The 18,845-nt window shown below is 42.4% G+C and overlaps 1 protein-coding gene across 1 annotated transcript; it reads right to left on the bottom strand.

The window, feature by feature from the left end:
* Window positions 1–1,325: 1,325 nt before the first annotated feature.
* synpo (synaptopodin) lies at window positions 1,326–13,980 on the bottom strand. The gene is made up of 3 exons (XM_022751893.1): window positions 13,146–13,980; window positions 6,539–8,622; window positions 1,326–4,469 (listed from the first exon to the last, which is right to left on the bottom strand). Exons 1-3 carry the CDS (start codon window positions 13,312–13,314, stop codon window positions 3,396–3,398), a joined length of 3,327 nt encoding a protein of 1,108 aa, XP_022607614.1. The 5' UTR covers window positions 13,315–13,980; the 3' UTR covers window positions 1,326–3,395.
* Between the last annotated feature and the right edge of the window lie 4,865 nt (window positions 13,981–18,845).

Here is an 18,845-nt window from a genome sequence, read left to right as displayed (position 1 = left end):
TTGAGTTGAATGATATGTGTGATATCTAACACTTGGATATTACCTTCTTTTCAACACAGCTGCTGTGCCATAATATCAATCATAGGATATAATAAGTGTGCATACAGGTTTGTGGTGATGCTCACCACATTGTGACTGAAAATGAAGGTCACTGCAGATATGATTAATATAGGCACTGACACAGGGAGAGTATTGGCTTTTATTACAACACACGTTCTGACTTGTCATTGCAGTAAAACACAGGTGTAAATAATATCATTAATGATGGCTTTGGTAACCATGCAAGCATGCATAATAGCAATGCCTGGCTGGAACAACTAAATTTAATGCAGCTATTATTCATTACTGTAATTAATTTCACCTGTGCTTTCCTCCTATGGCATGTTAAAATGTCTGCAGTGAGCATGGTCTATTAGGAATGACATTCATTCTTACTTTGATAAATTTTGATAATTTTCTTGCAAGAGAGATTACCTCATTTTGAGGTAATATGATTGATATGATTGAAAAGAAAACAGAGGCCATGGTGGAATATATAAACTTTTGGGAAACTGTTGCATTCACAGAATCCGTTCATTTGAACTTCTATCTGGAGCCCTACAGATGGCAGTCTATGAACCTATGATGAATGCGACTGGTCTCTTTTTTTTACCCCGAGGAGTTGCTGTCTGGGGCATTTCAGTCTAATAGCTATCACCACAAATATGTAGTATATTTCAATGACAATAGAGCTCAGCACTAGACCTAAAACCAAAGAAATAAGTCTTCCAATGCTGTGGTTATGCCTGTCATTACTCTGGGCTATAAACAACTTGTAAGCATTTGTTAGTTTTTTGTTTGTATGACTTAAAATTGTCATTTCATAACACCTCATTTCAACTAGGTCTATCAAACTGCATCAAAAACTTTTAACTATATTGTCAGACAGTTTTAATGGAAGGGCTGTTCAAGTGCCGTAAGGGGTTATGTAAGGATGAAACATTAATCCATGTTTAGGTAGCACTGCACAGAATTACTATGGTCCTCAATTCAATAGCTTTATCCTCCAAGTGTACAATAAAGGATAAATTAATTAAATAATAAAGAGACTAATTTGACAATATAAATGCGTGGATCCTCTTGCATATGGATTGTTGTGCATCCAATGACTTACTCCCCGATATTTAATTTTGGTATATTAAAAAAATAGGGGGAAATTACTACTCAAGCTTACATTCATTGCAGCTTTATCACTGTTTTGAGTTCATGGTGTTAAATTTATTTATTTTTTAGGTATTAAGTGAAATAATAAAATTAAAATAATGAAACAACTGACAAACTATGAATTATTTAAAATGGTGTGTCATCACTTTTTATTTTGCATTCATTTTCAGAGATCATACAGTTATGAAATACAACATGAGCTGTAATGAAAGCATGCAGGAATGCAGTCACAGAACAAAAGAACAAAAACTCAAAACTGTAATGATTCCTCTCTGTGTTTGGATGCTGGCAGTTTTTGGTCTGTCCAGAGGTGAAGCAGGTTGAAACCAATCCACGACAGTGATAGGCTTAATCCTGCTGCAGGAGCCAGGTCACCATGTAGCAGGTGTCCCTGTCACTCCAGAGACAAACTGAATATTTAGAAATGTGCTGATGCTTTTGGCCTGCATGCCAGGGAATGAAGGGATGATCTGTTGTGTGTGCTGGTGCAGGACTGGGCAAGATGGGAATGGTGTAAAATGGCTTTCAGTTTTCCCACAGTTGAAACAGAGAGCTAGCTGTGGTCTAAAGTCAGCATCAGTCAGGTTTAAAGCTATTTGCCACCATCATATCAACATGTGGCATTGTGCAGGAATGTTCTGATTTTTACAGTAGGATATTTCTCTGCTGGTTTTATTGTGAATGACACCTGTTTGAGCAAATCAAGTTTTAAACAATGTGAACTTAGCTGCTGAAATGGAATGAATAGAAGTGCAAATCGTGTATAAAAACTTCAGAAGTTAAAGATAATGTACATTAGACTTTCATATGTATTTAAAATACATATCTTTCCACAGACCCTTTCTTCACAAACACTAATATAATATTTCACAACATACAACATTCTTCTCACCCTTTTCCCATGGAAGTTTAACAATAACATCTTGTTGTACCTTCTCCACTTGTGTAACTTACAACTTTCCTTCTAACCCTCACTGAAACAGGCACTTTGTACTAAGTACAGGCACAAAATAGATTAATCTGTTCCTCATTAAAGACATTACTGATATGAAAAAATGACTTGTGATGTGCAAAAGCAACAAAGCTAGGGATAGACACATCTCCAAAATGATTATTACAATCAATATGCCATTCATTTTGCTAACAGATAACATCATCAAATTAAAAATTAGCTAAAAAACCTTAGAATTTTTTTCCTGAAACATGGAAACAGTGTTTAATTGAACAGGTGCGTCTATGCCCCATCTGACCCTTACATAACTCTTCACACTCAACACTGCCTTTTCTTTTCTGTCACTCTTTGTCAATCTGTCTGTAAACCTTACATTTATTTCAGCAAATGCAGTACATAAAGCAACATACTGTATATATATTGTGTTAAATTGATTATTGCACTGTGATAATTATGCATATTATTTATTTTCCATTAATTAAAATGGATAATAAACTGTGGTGAATACTTAGACCATGTATGATAAATGTGAATACCATGTGTCCTATCTACCACTGTGTTTTTGTCATGGAAAAATAATGGAAACTCATTTAACCTAGTGTTGTCAAAAGCAATATTCATTATGAATTCACTGTGTAGTTCAATTTCATCCATTATTAATACAGAACAAGGAGAATGCCTCAACCTAAGTACTGTATAGTCCAACAAGATATGTATTTACACAATTTTCACTTTGTGTGTCCCTTCTATGCCTTAAATCTTTAAGTCTCTTCCCACTTGCATAAGACCAGCAAATATAAAGATAACTCATTAATAACATTCAAAACCAATACCAGTACTCCTTTACTTTAACATGATTTAACTGTAATAGTGACTGTGAAGGTATGTTTGTTGTAAAGATGCAAAAAGCATAACATTCATTTAGAGTGAATTCAAATATCTTTGGTTATTTTGAGTCTTTGCACTTTTTGGTATTTAAGAAGCGTACAAGCCACAGCAACTGCGTTATGTCAAAAGCTTGTTCTTGTCAGTCCGCACTATGAATGTGAGTCATATAAAATATTAATACTACCTTGATAAAATATTTACCATTGTCCAGAACGGGCAATCAAAGTAGGTAACTTGCCTAACATTAGTCTGATGAAACTTCATCAGAAAATCTTTTATCGGTTGATCCAATGGCACAAAAGTTTATGAAAACTGAAATGATGTTTTAATTGATATTCAGTGAATCTCTCCCTCACAGGTCAGTGGAGACAGTGCTTCTCTTCACCCTAAGGCTACCGCCCCACCCGCGGGGACAGGTGTTGTAGGAGTGCAGGCCAGGCGATCGGAGGCCCGAGTCTTCAGATTCAACAGAGGCATCAGAGTCGGTGAGGGAGCGAGTGTTGTACAGCCTCGCAGGGGAGCAGATCCTCTGTGTTGGGGTGGGTGGGGGGCTGGTGAAGGTAGGCGACTGGGCGCCTAGTGCCCGCAACTGGAATGGGCTGATGGGTGGTTTGTGACAGTCGTAGCCAGAATTTCCCAGAGGTGAGATGGGGAGGCTGTGGCCGCTCAGTGCACCAGGGGAGGGGCTGTTTTTACGTTTTGCTGCATTAATGATGTTCTTCGCCAGGAGGCGATGGTTGGCTTTCGAGTCTATGTTATTAACAGTGGGGGACATGCAGCGACTGTCTTTGGTTGGCGAAATAGGAGAGGTGGCAGAGGATGCGTACAGAGGTTTAGTGGCAGGGAATGATAAACTGGTCTGAGAGAGGGCAGGAGACTGGGAACGTGACCCCCAAGGAGGAGAGACAGGATATGTGGCTGTAGGTGTTTGGGAAGGTCTGGATGTGGAAGTGGAGACAGACTGGCTCACCATCGGGGACTGGCATCTTGAGCCCCAAGGAGGAGAGTGTGGGGAAGTGGCTGTGGCGCTTTGGGAGGGTCTGGATGTGGAAGTGGAGACAACAGTGGAAGTATTCTGGCTTACCATTGGGGACTGACATCTCGAACCCCAAGGAGGCGAGCGTGGAGAGGTGAATGTAGATGTCTGGAAGGGTCTGGATGTTGTAGTGGAGGTAACATTGGAAAACTGGATATTTTGATTGGCCATAGGGGATTGGCATCTTGTTCCCCTAGGAGAGGAGACAGGGGAAGTGACTGAGCGGTAGGAGCTCGAGGCGGTGGTGGAGGGACGATTAGTTTGGAGGCTGGGAGTCCAGGTTCCAGTGGAGGGACCCTCTGGGCTGCTGAAACGTCTGATGAGACTGGGCGTCCTAGTAGCTGTAGGAGTCTCACTGGAAGTTTCAACAGTGGGGGAGTCCTTTGGTGTCTGTTGGCAAGGACAAATAATGTTTTTAGACTCTGGAAAACTTGCATACACAGCTATAACACAAACATGCACCGTAAGAGTCATTAATGTCTGTACAACTTTATGATTATATGTCCTTATTATTTAAATACTAAGTTTCATGACAATGTTGATGCTCTGAATAAACTCACAATAAATAGACGTTTTTCTGTGAAACTCCACAAACCTATTCCTTAAGATCAATTTTAATAATAGCTCTTAAGTGAATTTGTTTTGATAGAATAGTCTGACAACAGTCTGAGCCCGAGTGGCAGTCAGGTCATCTGAGTGTATTTGCTTCTCCTGTGTGTGTTTCTTCAATAAGCCAGGCCACCAGTATGCATAGGCCCAGTCTTTAGTGTCTCTCTCAGGTTACTGTCATATGGCTTTTCTAAGGTGGTTAACCTTTACAGGGATATGAAGTTACTCAAGTGAAGCAAGGGTGGCATTCCATGTTATGCACATACTAATTAAGAACTAACTGTCTCTCCTCGGGATAATAATATGAAGACAGTATAGAGTTATAGACTGAACAGCTGAGATCAGTATCCTGAGAAGTTACGGTCTTTTAAGATGAATGCCAGTGGTCATGTTTTAAAAGTTCAGGGCATCTGTGGAAGACAGAAGGCCCAGGTCAAGGGTCATATCATTTGTCGGTATGTCTGAGCCCCTGAAGACGAAACATGACTGAAGGGTAGGTCTTCACACAAACACAAATTACCCAGATTCTAATGAAAGTGTAAAATACCTTCCAGTGTCAAGCAGAAATAATTTTCTTTGAACTTTAAATGTCACATATGTGTTTCAAAAGGAGACCTGCCTCCTTTTGCAAATCTGTGTACTAAACGGAGGCATTACATTTATTAGGATATTCAAGTGTTTGCAGTGATTGCAAGAAAGGCAGGAAAGTGAAATAGCAAACATTTAATAGCGAAATTAAATGGTTGAAAGAAGTCAGTGGAGTTGAAATTAAGAAAAAGGAGAAAGAGGTCACAGTAGAGTGTTAGCATAAAGCTTTAATCAGAGAAGGAAAGATTCACTTTAACACAGGAAAAATCACTCGTAACAGAGAAGGTAATAGCAGAAGAGAGCAGTAAATCAAGGTTTATGAAATGAAACATGCATGAACTGTGTCGTCTAAAACAACAGTGACTGATGGCTGAATACTTCTGGAATTACTGCTTTAAGTCACATAAACAATTGATATGTAGATCCATGATGCAAATTAGTATGCAGCCTGCCAATCTGAAACATCAAGGAATCCGAGTGCACGACTGCATAGTCTACAGTATTTAGGTAGAAAATGCTGGAAAAACAGAGTATATTATCCTGAAGACATAAAGACATAAAAGGAGCTCTCTTGCTGTAACTCTCATGTCAGTGAGCAGCATTAAATTTCAAATCATAGATCATAAAGCAGATGCCAGACCATCTGTTAAAGTGCTTTGTGAAGCAGCATCACCCTGGTGCCCACAGAACTTGGAGACAAAGTGGAAAAAGTGCGAGGTTGTTTCTCATTATATTTTAAAATGCAGTGAAAATGGAAGTTTTTGAGAGCTGATGTGCATAGCGGCTTTGGATATGGCAACTTATCTGATCACGTCAAGGCACATTTTTATTTTAACTGAGTTTTTTTTTTGCTTTCTGGGTGTTTCTTCATGTGGAAAATAAACAAATAGAGATTCAGTGCAATTCAGTGTAATTTTGGAAGATATAGATTATACTGTGTGAATACTTGACAATTAACAATGTCTGGACTTATAATAATTGTAGCATATGTATCTTGTAGTATAGAGCAATTGCTTTTTGATATATTTCAGAATTTTAACATTTCACACACAAAAATATTCCACTCTATTATGTATCTACAATGCAGGAGACAGTACAAAGAAAGAGGAGGCACAAGAAGAAGGCACAAGTTTAAGTAAAAAGTGCAGTAAATTGTAAATTTTAAGCTTTCTAAGACTAGCATGTGTGTAATTTCTACAAAAGATCCAATCCCTCTGATGTAAACAAATCCTCTAAAAATGAAACAGAGAGGGTCTCCACACCTGTGGCGCAATCCCTGCCTTCTTGGCAGAAAACGTGGGCCTTGGTGCCTGGACTCCCGACCGGGGAGAGGACACTCGCTCTGGAGAAAAGGCAGGCATGGGAGAACTGATCCTTGGCTGCCCAGACGCTGGATTAGACAGATATTCTGCTCCTCCTGTGGGGCTGAGAGGTACCTGAGGAGACATTCGCTGGGCACTGAAGTGAGAGGGAGTGTTGTTGGGTAAGGAAGTCTGTCTGGGGAAGGTTTGGGTGGAGATCAGGTTCTTGGCCTGTGGTGCTCCTCTGGGTAGCGTACTCATGGGGTCCTTGACTGGGTTAAAGGTGAAGAGGGATGAGCTGAGCTGGTAGGGCCGGTGCCTCGATAGGTCCATCTCTATCTTGGAGCATCCATTCTCTAAAGGAGTCGGCTCTGGAACTGGCTGTGGTGCTGGAGCTTTTTGCCTCGGTTTTTGCTTGACTGCTTGTTGGGCCTTTAGGTTTTGTGAAAGCTGAGTGCTCATGTCAGAGTTTTTAGCAATGGCCTTGACCCTGCCGGGCATGTTGGATGGGTAAACCCAAGATGGTGGCAGAGACATAGTGGGAGAAGGAGACCTCATTTGTCCTGCACTCTGATTCTCAACAACATATTTCTCCATCCTGGATTGACGCTTGGCAAACAGCTCAGCACCCCTCCCCGAAACATTGGAAAGGGTCTGTTCTGGCCTGTGCTCTGACCTCGGTCGGGTCCTGGAGCTCTTAAGGCAGGAGGCCCACTCTGGAGCTTTAGCCTCCTCTGCCCTGTTCTCTTCCTCGGCGAGGAAGTTGGAGGCCTCTGCACCCAGAGCCAGTAACTCTTCCTCAGATGTTGGCTCAGGCACAGATCTGTGTCCGTGTTTCTTCCTTTCATCCACCCCTTGCACCAGAGAGAGCAACTCAGGGTTCGGAGCTACCACCGGCTTCTCTTTGAATGTGAACATTGATTTTCTACTTGCCCTCCTGGCAGCGGCAGCCCCCTCCTCAAGTATTCCTGTTTTGATCTGTGTTATTGGCTTCCTCTCTCCGGAGGGCTGAGGAACAAAGGTGGAAGGCTTTGGTGCTGTGGGAGGGCCGTAATGAGGCATGGATGGGTAATGAGATCCGGAAGAAGCAGGAAACTGGGACGGTGGAGGGGAGGAAGGCGACATCACAGGAGACATCGGAGGTGGACTGGAGTAGTAGACCTGCGGCGGTTGGTTTGTGAAGGCCGGTAGAGGAGGTGTGGGATACGATGGAGGCGGAGGTGGAGGCGAGAACACCACAGGTTGGGGAGCTGTGAAAGCAGGGAGAGGAGGAGTGGTGTAAGAAGGAGGAGGGGGGATGTCCATGACAGGACTGACTGCGTCTGGAGACTGCACCGTCGGCGGTGAGAAAAACGGCCTGGCAGTTCTGTTGATGATGGCGCTTGTCTGCTTGGATGTGGACACAGACGCCCTCTCAGGTCCAGAGGCACTGTGGCAGCCATTAAGAAGCAGTCCCTGGGGAGCTGGCCCTGTGTGGCCCCCATTTATCTCTACTTCCCCCTCAACATGTCCCATCACGACTGGATCAGTACTATCACTTCCAGGGGAAATCTCATCCTTGACTTTGTCCTCATGGATTTTATCTCTTGCCTCTTCCTCTTCCTCCTGCTCTTCCTTGACAGGGAGGAAATGTCTCTCTTGGATAACACTGTCCTCCATGTCCTCCTCTTTGTGGAAATCTTTACCTGGGTCCTCCATGATATCACCTACTGCAGGTACCCTTACAGGTGGTGGTGGTGAGAACAGTGGCTTGGTAGAGCTATTCTTTAAGTTGAGATTCCTGTCTTTTTCCTCACTGCTCCTCTCTGCCCATGTTAACTTCTTAGACGAGGGGTCGGTTCTCACATTCTCCGCTCTGTCCTCCTCTGACCCCTCTCCACAGCTTTCGAGTGTGAAGGCGTTGACTCTCTGCTTGCGGCGGTTGAAGAGCTGCACGCCTCTGGAGCTGGAGTTGGAAGGGATGGTGAGCTGAGCAGCGATGATCTGACTTCTGACTCGGGCCTCTTTGAGCTCCTTCTCTGATAAGCTGGCACTCCGGGTCAGATCTGGAGTGAGAGAGATGGAGAGATGGAGAGAGAGAGAGAGAGAGAGAGAGAGGACAGCCTGATCAGTGGGAGAAACAAGGGATTTTGTTTTTTTTCTTTTCATACCAGAGATGTTTGATTGATGATCAAAGGGACCCTAACTTTGGGAGACTTACATCTACTATTCAAACAAATACCACTCCCTCAACATCTAATTAAAGCTCACCACATCGCTTTTATGTACAAATAGAGGGAACCAGCAAGGACAAATTTTTAACAAGTCTGGGATTGAATATTCTCTTTAAAACCCACATAATGGTTTCTGCACCATATGGTTTTTATTGTTCTTTGCAGTACTTTTGATTCTAACCAATCAAGCGAGAAAAATACAGCGTTGAGGACACTTGACTCAGCAGAGCGTGGCTGTAGACAAAGAACCAACAGACGTAGGCAGAGAAACATTTCATATAAACAATTTAATGAGAAAGACATAAAAGCTTAGTGGCTTAAGTTAATAAAAAGATCTGGGTCATTGTCTGCTATAGTACCAAAAAAAAAGAAAAAGAAGAAAGATCAGTGACTTACACTCCAGTTTTGCTGACTGTTTTTAAATTAAGAGCTAAAATATGTCTATGTTAAAACTGACAGTTTGTTTTCTAAGCTTAAGAGCTCCATTCCAGGCAGTGGAGCTATTTCCTCTGCCATCTGCAGTAGTCCCTCCCTGAGCATTCCTCCACCGCTGAGAAAACTCCCTGCCTGAGCGTCCAACATGCCTTTGGTTTCTCTCTGTAGTTAATTTGTGCAATACTGCAGCTCAAACCCTTAATAGACCATTTTTACAATCTACAGCTTCCAGAAATGACATCTTTCGACTGCTGTCTATAAACATACTATACAATCAAGTGTTCCCATCTTAAATATAGCAAATGCATCACTGCAGAGGAAAATTAAAGCTGCATCTTTGCCTTTTTTATTTTTAACAGAATAAAAACCTGAAGTCATAGACATTTTAAAAGAGAAAAACCCAGTGTAGATTATTCATCTAATTTGAGTAACTGACTAGTGGAGGATATTTCAAATCCCTCCAGTCGGTTTCTCAGACAGCTGGCACGGTCATGACTCTTTATTCATTTAATAAGGTGACGGATCCAGACAGCTACATTATTTGATGTAATCATGTGCCAATCACAATAATTATGCATAAATCAATCACTTGTAAAGCTGTCCTGTATAACTCATTCTGCATGCACTTTTTCCTGGCAGAGTATAAAGCTAACATGATCAGTTCCCCAGTAAAAGGAATATTATGCATCTGTCATTGATTTTACAGACTTTTTTGTGTCTGCCCTCACAGTAATTTAATTAACTCTTTGTAGGGTTTCTTTTACATAAACGATCTGAAGTTCAAAAGCACATGTTTATTATCTAATTTTTACCCTATTGTTTGAATAAATAAAGAGGAACTATGGGGCCTGTTTGGATTTTAAACATTTGCATTGCATTTACAAGCACAAAATGATACCCTTTGACGATGACTGTTATGTCTGCAGGGAAATGCATCAGTGTAATTTTCCACTATACCATCAATCAACCTGACACTGACAGAGGAAAGACAGAACGTGACATTATAAAAGGGAGATACATCAAGCACATTACATATTTGTGACAGCAGCGTAACAAGGATAAAAGCATTATCACACAACCTTTTAAACAAACACCTCTCTCAGTGCTATTGACATGAGCATAAATCACTTTCTTTTATAGACAGCAGCAGCAGAGACGTGAACCAACCCTGTCACACAGGTATACCCAGAGGCTTTTATCAAGGTTGTCAATAAGAGTGGAAATACCTCCACAGGTTCAAATAACAGCTTTTATTTGCCATTTACTATTTATATAATTCATACTACCTGAATATACCAGGGAAATGAGGGTTGAAATGAAAGGTCCTCACTGTATACATCTACCTCTAGTGGGAACCAGACTGGTTATCAAGTAACATGCAGGTGCAAATCCCGTCAGTGATTAATACCATGACCAAAATACACGTGACGCTCTTTATGAAATTTAGACTTTTATCTTTTTTCTCCAAGTTTTTCGGTTCATTTGATTTAATTTGTAGAAAACCTTCATTATAATCTGATTAAACAACAGCAGCCACTTAGCCATTTCATGGAGATGTTAATAAGCAACCAATAAATGGAAATAAATCTGATTTAAAGAAATGAATTTGTGTTATTTCTAAATTAAGATTGCAAGAATGCAGATTACAGATTACAGATCAAGGCAGAAGTAGTTTACAACTTTTTCAGCTGTGAGGGAAAAAATAACCTAAAGTTTATGAGCGGTAGCTGATGTCTGCTGTTACAAAAACATACTGCTACCAACAAGTCGCATTTTTTCACAAAACAGGCAAGCATGAATTGCTCCTCAGTTTTAATTCGAGGCTAATGTAGTAAAGTTAAAAAGTTGACTGAAAGTTTGATTTATCTCGCTGGATTCACTTTAGAGCCTAATCTCTTACCTTTTTCATGTCAAAACTCAGAGCTCCGCTGTTTTGTAGTACTTCCAGAGGAGTTTTCAATTTAACTGCGTCTGATAGCTTCACACCCCCTTTCTGTAGCGAGACACAGGATCGGATTTCTTTTTCTCTGCACTCCAGCACACAGAAGGACAGACAGACAGACAGACAGACAGGCAGGCAGGCAGGCAGGCAGGCAGGCAGGGAGGGAAGGAGGGAGGGAGGGGGTCTGTAGCTGGAGGCTGTGCTGTCTGTCATCCAGCCTCCAGCTCTATTTCACTTTTTCAAATCTGTGTTATACCACCACCTCCACAGGGTTTCCACTAATTATAAAAACTGAGTTGTGCCTCTGAGAGAAGAGCTCAGAGCTTCTGTTGAGAGTATTGATGTTGCACACAGTTGCACGCAGACCACACTTTGTTTTGACAGTTCTGGAGAGGTGTCCAGTCAATGGCAAGTCATGAGCTTCTTATCTCTGTCTAATGTCCTGTGATGGTGGGGAAGTGTCTGACCCTTGTTGCAGTCTTTGAAGTGGAAAGTGAACCCAGAGATACTCCAGCTTATGTGTGTATGGATTAGACCACTGGGACACCAGAGCTCCAGCAGCTGACCTCTTCTGCCCTCCGTGTCTGTCTGGATATCACCATGTGTCTTAACCGCGCACTCTCTCCAACCGAATGTCTGCCTTCTTTGAACCCTCTGGGCCCTGAGCTACAACCTGCAAGGGCAGGATAGGAATTTCCTGTCCTCCAACAGAGACAAAACTCAGCCCTCAGCAATGATGCAAGAGCCGCCACATCACTTTGTCCACCCCCCCCCCCCCCCCCTTTTTCTCTAACTTTCTCTACCTCATCCTTCTGCCCTCGGTCCCCTGCGTGGGTGAGAGCAGACGGGGAAACTCCCCCACAGCGGGAGGATTTAAGTCAGGGGGCCAACCCTGCATTTGTGTATCAAAGGTCAGATTACCCTGTCGGATGTTATCTTTCTCTGGGCGATGGCTGTGGGGTGAGCGGGATGACAGCACCAGCCCCCGTGGGTGATGTGTGAAGCGGTATGGAAAGACAAGGATTAACGGAGGTCCTGGGATCTTACCAGACTGAATTTGACCTCAACTCCTGGTGGATCCCATGGGGGAAATACAACCCCAGCCCATAGGTTGAAACCAAGCTCTGCTGCTCATATTGTTACTTTTGTGCATTATGAAAGGTCTCTGCGGAGGTGTACTCGACTTTTATCAGTGCTTTTCTGTTGTTTTTAGTGATTTGTGTTCCATTTGAGGAAACTAATTAGTGAGTAATGAGTGATGGGAACAGTGCTGGAAGCGCAGAGTCTATAGATGTTTATCAGGGCCTTGACTACATAACAGTTATTTGATGGCTGTGACCTTTCTGTTTTCCTTCCCCGCAGCACAATGTCCTTTGACTCTCTTTGAATACTGCATCTGACAAACTTGTCACAGACCAGAGGTAATTATCCCCCCAGTTGACCATTGTTTTGTTGTTTGTTAATATTGCTATTTAACAACATAATGTCATGGTGCTATTAGGGAATGTTAACTCATCTGTGTTTTCCTTCTTTGAGAGATAACAGCTGTGAAAAGTCTAAAGAAGTTTCCAGACAGCTTTTCCCGCAAGTTAACTCATTGTTGTCGGTGGCTATGTTTATGTGAAGACTGCCCTTTAGCTGTGATGCATGATTGCATTTTCATTGCTGTTAGGTCAGCATGTATTTTTACAGCATGGAAACACATGTTTCATTGAGCATTTCACTGTGTCAAGTTGCGCTGATGAGGCAGAGTTGTTTTCTCTATTTTCTGTCTAGTCCACTCAGCTGTAGGTTTGCTGATATGATGATATACTACAAGCCATACCGTATCATTAAGGCTGCACTGCAAACAAACCACTGGAAATGTATTTACAACTACATTTCTGCATTAGGAAGTAACAGAGTAACACAATGCTTTCACGCTGCTGCTTGGGCTTCCCAAATAAGGACAAAAAATGCCAGATAAACAAACACTTACTTGTTTTCCGGCTCATCTGTTCTTTGTTGAATCCTGTCTTCCCCCATGATGCATTGCACTCTGTCCCAGGAGTATGCATGTCTTGCGTTGCCTGGAGAGGTTTTCTCATTCCTCCTGGACTCCAGCTCACCCCTCTCCTGACAGACATATGTCCCTTCTCCATCTCCATCGCTACCCACAGTTAAATGCTTCTGCTGCAGCGTAAACAAAAGTCCTCAGCAGGGGTAACTGTGACTGTTTCGTTCCAGTCGGCTCAATCGTCTCTCCTGATAAGATGAAACCGCCGGTCCAGTTGGGAGATGGAAGTTTTACTCCTTACTGGCAGGCAGGGAATACGTTTGGAGATACAAGAAAACACACATACACAAAAGAGGACAACGAAAGGAGTAGCTCAGCTTTCCAGGTCGTGGATTCCGGTCATGTCTCCACTTTCAGCAATAATCCTTCCAAATGTTGTTTTGTAGTCAGCTGAGATTTGACGGAAGAAGTGCGCTCGTACTTTGGTCTTCATTAAGTATTGTTTGCTATCTAAGAGGACCTCCCAGGAGGGTCAGCTCCAGTGTGCCTTGGATGAGTTCCCATGGACAACTGCCACAAAAAAAAAATTGCACAAGTTTGTTGTGCTCTGCTACAAATCTGGCAAAGAGAGATGAGAAACAGTCCAGTCTTCTCTATTTGCATCTCTCTAATACTCCTTTTTTTTTTCTCTCCCAGACTTTTCTCGTCCTCCTCTGCTATTTTGGTGACCAAAACATGCTTTTTGTCTGCATCCCAATCTCTAGCCAGCAGATTATTTTTCTCTGAGAGAAAAGGATCTGCCCTTTATCTCGGAGATCATAACTCTACAGTGACGTGAAGGGGAACTGTGTATATGGCGGCTTCCTGCTGTTAGGTGCATGTGAGGAATAACATTTCACTCTGGAAAGGTCATTCCAGAGACTGGTTTGTATTCAGAGCTCCAATGCATTGAGTTCGAGCTGCTTTATTCAAGTGTACTGTGTTATTTCTCATACATGCCAGATACAGCATCTGAAGACAGCATAATCAATTTCTTTCTTTTTTTTTTTTTTTATTCACAAAACCACAGTTGAGAGGGAAAAAAGTCAACTATTTCTTTTGGTGATAGTTGTGATAAATACTGAAATGCATCAGCATGCTAGAACTAAGTATCTGTCATGGATCCAGTTATTCTGCGGTCAGCAGTTCCTCTATTCAGAATTGGTTTTGGTTTGTTTGTTTTGCTCCTTGTAAAAAAGACTTGATGTCTGTGTTCTGATCGTTCAGCCAGTTTTTAAAACAATATGTTTTAGTTTGGTGAACTAAAAAAAAGGATTGACTGAGTGGGGGGGGGGGGTCAATATTTTTCATCTAATCCGTCTCCATGTCCATTTTCTGTCCAGGATCACCTGCAAAATAGAGAAATGAGCAGGTTTAATTCAGTTATGCAAATGTCAAAACCATCAATATTCTTCAATTATGTTATTTAAATGTGACATTTGCATAGACAAAAGCTCGTTGTTACATCTACCCACAGCTTTGGCAATCAGCTGGTACAAGGATCCTACTCGATTGTCCATCATCACCCTTTGTGTAATGGCATGAGTTTCTACCCGCTGGGACTCAAAGTATTATCATGATGGCTTCAAAACAGTGCACAAGCCCGACCTTGGTGCCGACAGAGAATGCGCAGCTTTTACAACTTGCAATGGGTGGCTGTTATTTGGAAAAAGTGGTCTGAAGAGCATTTTAATATACTCAGCCTGGCCCATTTTATACTTTTAATGAACGCTGGTTTACCTCCAAAAGCCACAAATCTCAATTCAAGTCCATTTTTGAGACAATGAAAGTCCAGTTCTCTGTCTTTTAAAGATGGAGACCAGCTTTCTCACTTTGAACTTTAGTCAGGCCAAAAGGGTGGAGAAGGAAATGAGGAGATGCCTTTATAAAAGTCTGAACGTGATAAAACTCAGTGATGTCTCCACAGAAGGAAGGAAGGTCACAATCCATTAAAGCTCGAACGTTGGAAATCTGGATTAAACCTGCCAAAAAAAAAAAAGTGCTTTATCTCAGTGTTTGGGTCTTTGATGTGACACAACACACTGAGCAAGTGTGAATTAAATATTTCCATGCAGCATGAAGGGAAGAGACAAACAAAGATTTGAATGTCCTTCAGTAACATCCATCGCATTCCTCACTCTTAACCGAGAAAGCATTTCATTAGATCATCAGCGTCATGTTCCCCCTTCAAAGCTAAAAAAGACCCACTGGAAAAGTTTGTAATGATAAACCAGTGTTTGCACGTCCTTGTCCTTGATCAGACTTGCCTCTCCTTGAAGCCGATCACAGTTGCATTTGTTTTTGTTCGTGAGTCACCACTGTAACACTCGGGAGTGGAAGTCCTTTGCAGAGAACTACATAATCATTATTTTTAAATGTCTTTTCACAGATTCCTCAGAGGCATAGCAACCACACTCGCATTTGTCTTTTCTCAAGGTGTGCAAGCACTGTGAACTTGTTGTTGCGTCTCTTGAAGACTGTGTTTTGTGGAGATGCTCTCTGACATGACAGCTGACTCATGACAGTCTGTAGGAGGAGTGCTCATTGGCCCCTGAACACAATCAGCCCAAACAAAACACTGCCCCACCTCCCTGCAGAAAAGAAACAAAAATCCTCCACAGTTTAGCTTACTAGCGTGATCGTGTCAAGTGAGAAGATATGAAGGCCGGTATTGTTTAGACACTCAGACAACAGCCCTTTGATTCCCCCAGATGTGTCATCCATGTTGAAATCAACCCTGATCCCATCTGGAAACTGATTTTGTCTTTTTAGATTGGTTTTCACCTTGAACCCCAATGGTTTCTATCTTATTTTCTTTATTCACAGCTGTCTCTGTTGTTCCAATATTTCAAGCTTATTGTAATCATTGAGAACAGAGGTGAACACATGTCGAGGGTGTGCTCTGGTACACCGCTGTACCAGATTGACTAAAACATGGTTCAATCATTGTCTTTGATCCAGGCTAAAAATATTTATGAACTGCCGGACAAAGAACAGATGTAGGACACTCAAAAACTGACATCAGCAGGGATGCATAATCAATCTGGCTGAGAAGAATAAACCACCAACATGTGGACTCTTGAAATCTTCATCTGCCACAATCTATTATTTTTTCTTTTCCTTCGTCTCAGTTTGTTAATTTCAAGCTTGGGTGTTGTGTTTCATCCAAACTGGCTTGTGATATCTACCCTGCTCCAACTGATCCTATCTACTTGTCATACCTAAGACCTGAAGTCATCTCTCCTCTTTCCGCCCTCTACCCTTCAATTACCTTCAAGTTCAAAAAGTATTTTACAGTGCCCACCTGTCCCACTCAGCTCTCAACCCCAGCACACTTTTCCTGTGCCACCTATTGACCTCCATGATTAGAGCCAAGGATATCATTTACAGTCTGGCCCGTAGGCCACTTCAGTGTGTAATCACGGCGTTCCTGTACATCGTCAGCACAAGATGGATTCGTACGCAGACAGCAGATCTGTACCACAGCTCTCTGCAGCATGTCTTGCATAGTGATAATGCACAAAAGAAATGGCTCTGGCTGCCGTACAAACTGCAATCATTCATTTGTCCCTCGTGGCTCTTGTCTTGTACATTTATTACACATCTGCATCAATAGCCGACGTGTAGAAAGCATGTCAGTCACCTAATAACTCATATACTTGCATGATTTTTCACCTCAGGTATGGCATCTGTACATCATCAGTTGCTCTGGGCGCAGATGTGTTGAGGTACGCGAGATGTGTTGATGTCAGGTGAGCGTGCATTCCACCAGCTGTACGACTTTAAAGTATATCAGTTACCAAGCTCATAATGAGGCATCTGGTCAGGACACTGACTAGCAAGCCTTTATGATGGAATCCCCTCAGGGCAGAGCTGCAATGTGTCTGCTATATCTTGTATTTGCCTGGTCCCTTTATAGTCTGACATGCAAAAATCATTCAGCTGTAAATGGGAAAGGCTTTAGCAGGGCCCTTTGCTTTCTCTCTCTCTCTCTCTCTCTCTCTCTCTCTCTCTCTCTCTCTCTTTCTCAGACAAAGAGCCATTCAAGCGCCCTTGCACCAGCACTACAAAATAATTTTGAGTAGTGTTTCAAAATTGGCATTCCTGGTTCATAATTCCTCAGGAGGCTGTGATAGTCAACATGCCCCGGCTTGTGCTGGCTGATGACTGACATCTAAAACATTGCAAGGCTCAGACGCCAACGAAAGTCACAAGTGTCTCCTTCTCTCACCGTTTCTCTTTTCCTCTTTTAGCAAACCTGCGAGTGCATTCATAAATCATGGAGGGGAAAACCTTGTAATGAAGTGTCTGCTTCATGTGCAGCTCATCCTACTTTTACCCTCACAGGTGGAGAACTTCAAGAGGCAAAGATAAATACTTGAAGTAGGTGTGTATGATCCGGTGCCAAGAGGGAGGAACCTTCTAAAACAATCAGAGTCATAATCTGAAAACTGTTAGACGTGAAAGGAAGGAAGTAAAAGCACATTTTAAAATTGTAAAACGTGTGCAAGTTCAATCAGTGCTGTAGGAATTATTTGCAGAATATTATTGACGTTTGCAGTTATTCTGTTCACATCGAGACATTTGACAAAATTGTTTTCTGCACTTTCAAAGGATCTTCAGTTACAGCAAAACTAAAGGGGTATCATTTCCTGATATATACATGGTAACGTATGGCTGAACAAAACCTGGCGTTGCCCCCCTGTAAAGCAGTTAATAGGCCTCACCTGTTGTGTTAACAGGAAGCAATTACTTATATATGTAAGTCAATACAGTCTCCAGCCAGGTCTTTAATTGGATACACCCTCTAATGTTACACAGTGTAGTTCAAGTCTATAACCTGGCAACACAGCAGGCTCCACACAGTCAGGACAATAGGCTTGGATATCAGTGACCACAGTGCTAATGCAGCCAGCCAACCCCCTCTGCAAGCCTGCAGCCTGCACCGAGGGAAAACAACAGCCGCCACAGATGTTTGTCATCTACTCAAACAAAGAATTTCAAAGTTTCCCTCCTCTTCTGCTCCAGTTCACTGCACACCCCCTCTCTCCTTCTTTCTCTCTCTCTCTCCAAACAAAGATAATGTCTTACCCTGTAAAGATAAATATAATGGGCTGCAGGTGACAAAGTCTGCAGCGATCACACTTTCACAGCGACAGATAAAATTCCAGGATTTAGTACTCCTTCCTGTTTGGTGTGTGCTGGTTGAGTCATGCTGCTCACCTGTACTCTAGTGGGTCTGGCTGTGTGAGGCAGCAAGACTGCGTACTGCCCCTTTTCAGTTCCTACAGCTCTGCACACACACCTCCCCCTTTTACCTCTCCTCTCTCTCCCTCTCTCCGTCTCTCTCCCTCTCTCTCCCTCTCTCTCTCTCTCTCCCTCTCTCTCTCTCTCTCTCTCACAGTTGAAGCAGACGAAGGATGGGGGTGGGAGGAGGGGGTCAGTTGGAACACAGAAGGCTCTTTGTCTGGGATCTTTTCATATGGTTTCCTTCAAGCTTGCATACTGAACACATTATGCTATGATATATTTTCATATTCAACACAGGGATGTTGAGGGACCCAGTGGGCCCCACTCTGTCCTCTTCCCCCCTTCTTTTCCTTTCTTGACCAATTTTCCCGCCATGCACACCGGGCAGACAAA

This window comes from Seriola dumerili, unplaced genomic scaffold (genome assembly GCF_002260705.1).
Source record: "Seriola dumerili isolate Sdu_G_001 unplaced genomic scaffold, Sdu_1.0 BDQW01000161.1, whole genome shotgun sequence".
Taxonomy (NCBI): Eukaryota; Metazoa; Chordata; class Actinopteri; order Carangiformes; family Carangidae; genus Seriola; species Seriola dumerili.
Note: the sequence above shows the minus strand (reverse complement) of the source record. Positions and strands in the feature narration are given on the sequence as shown.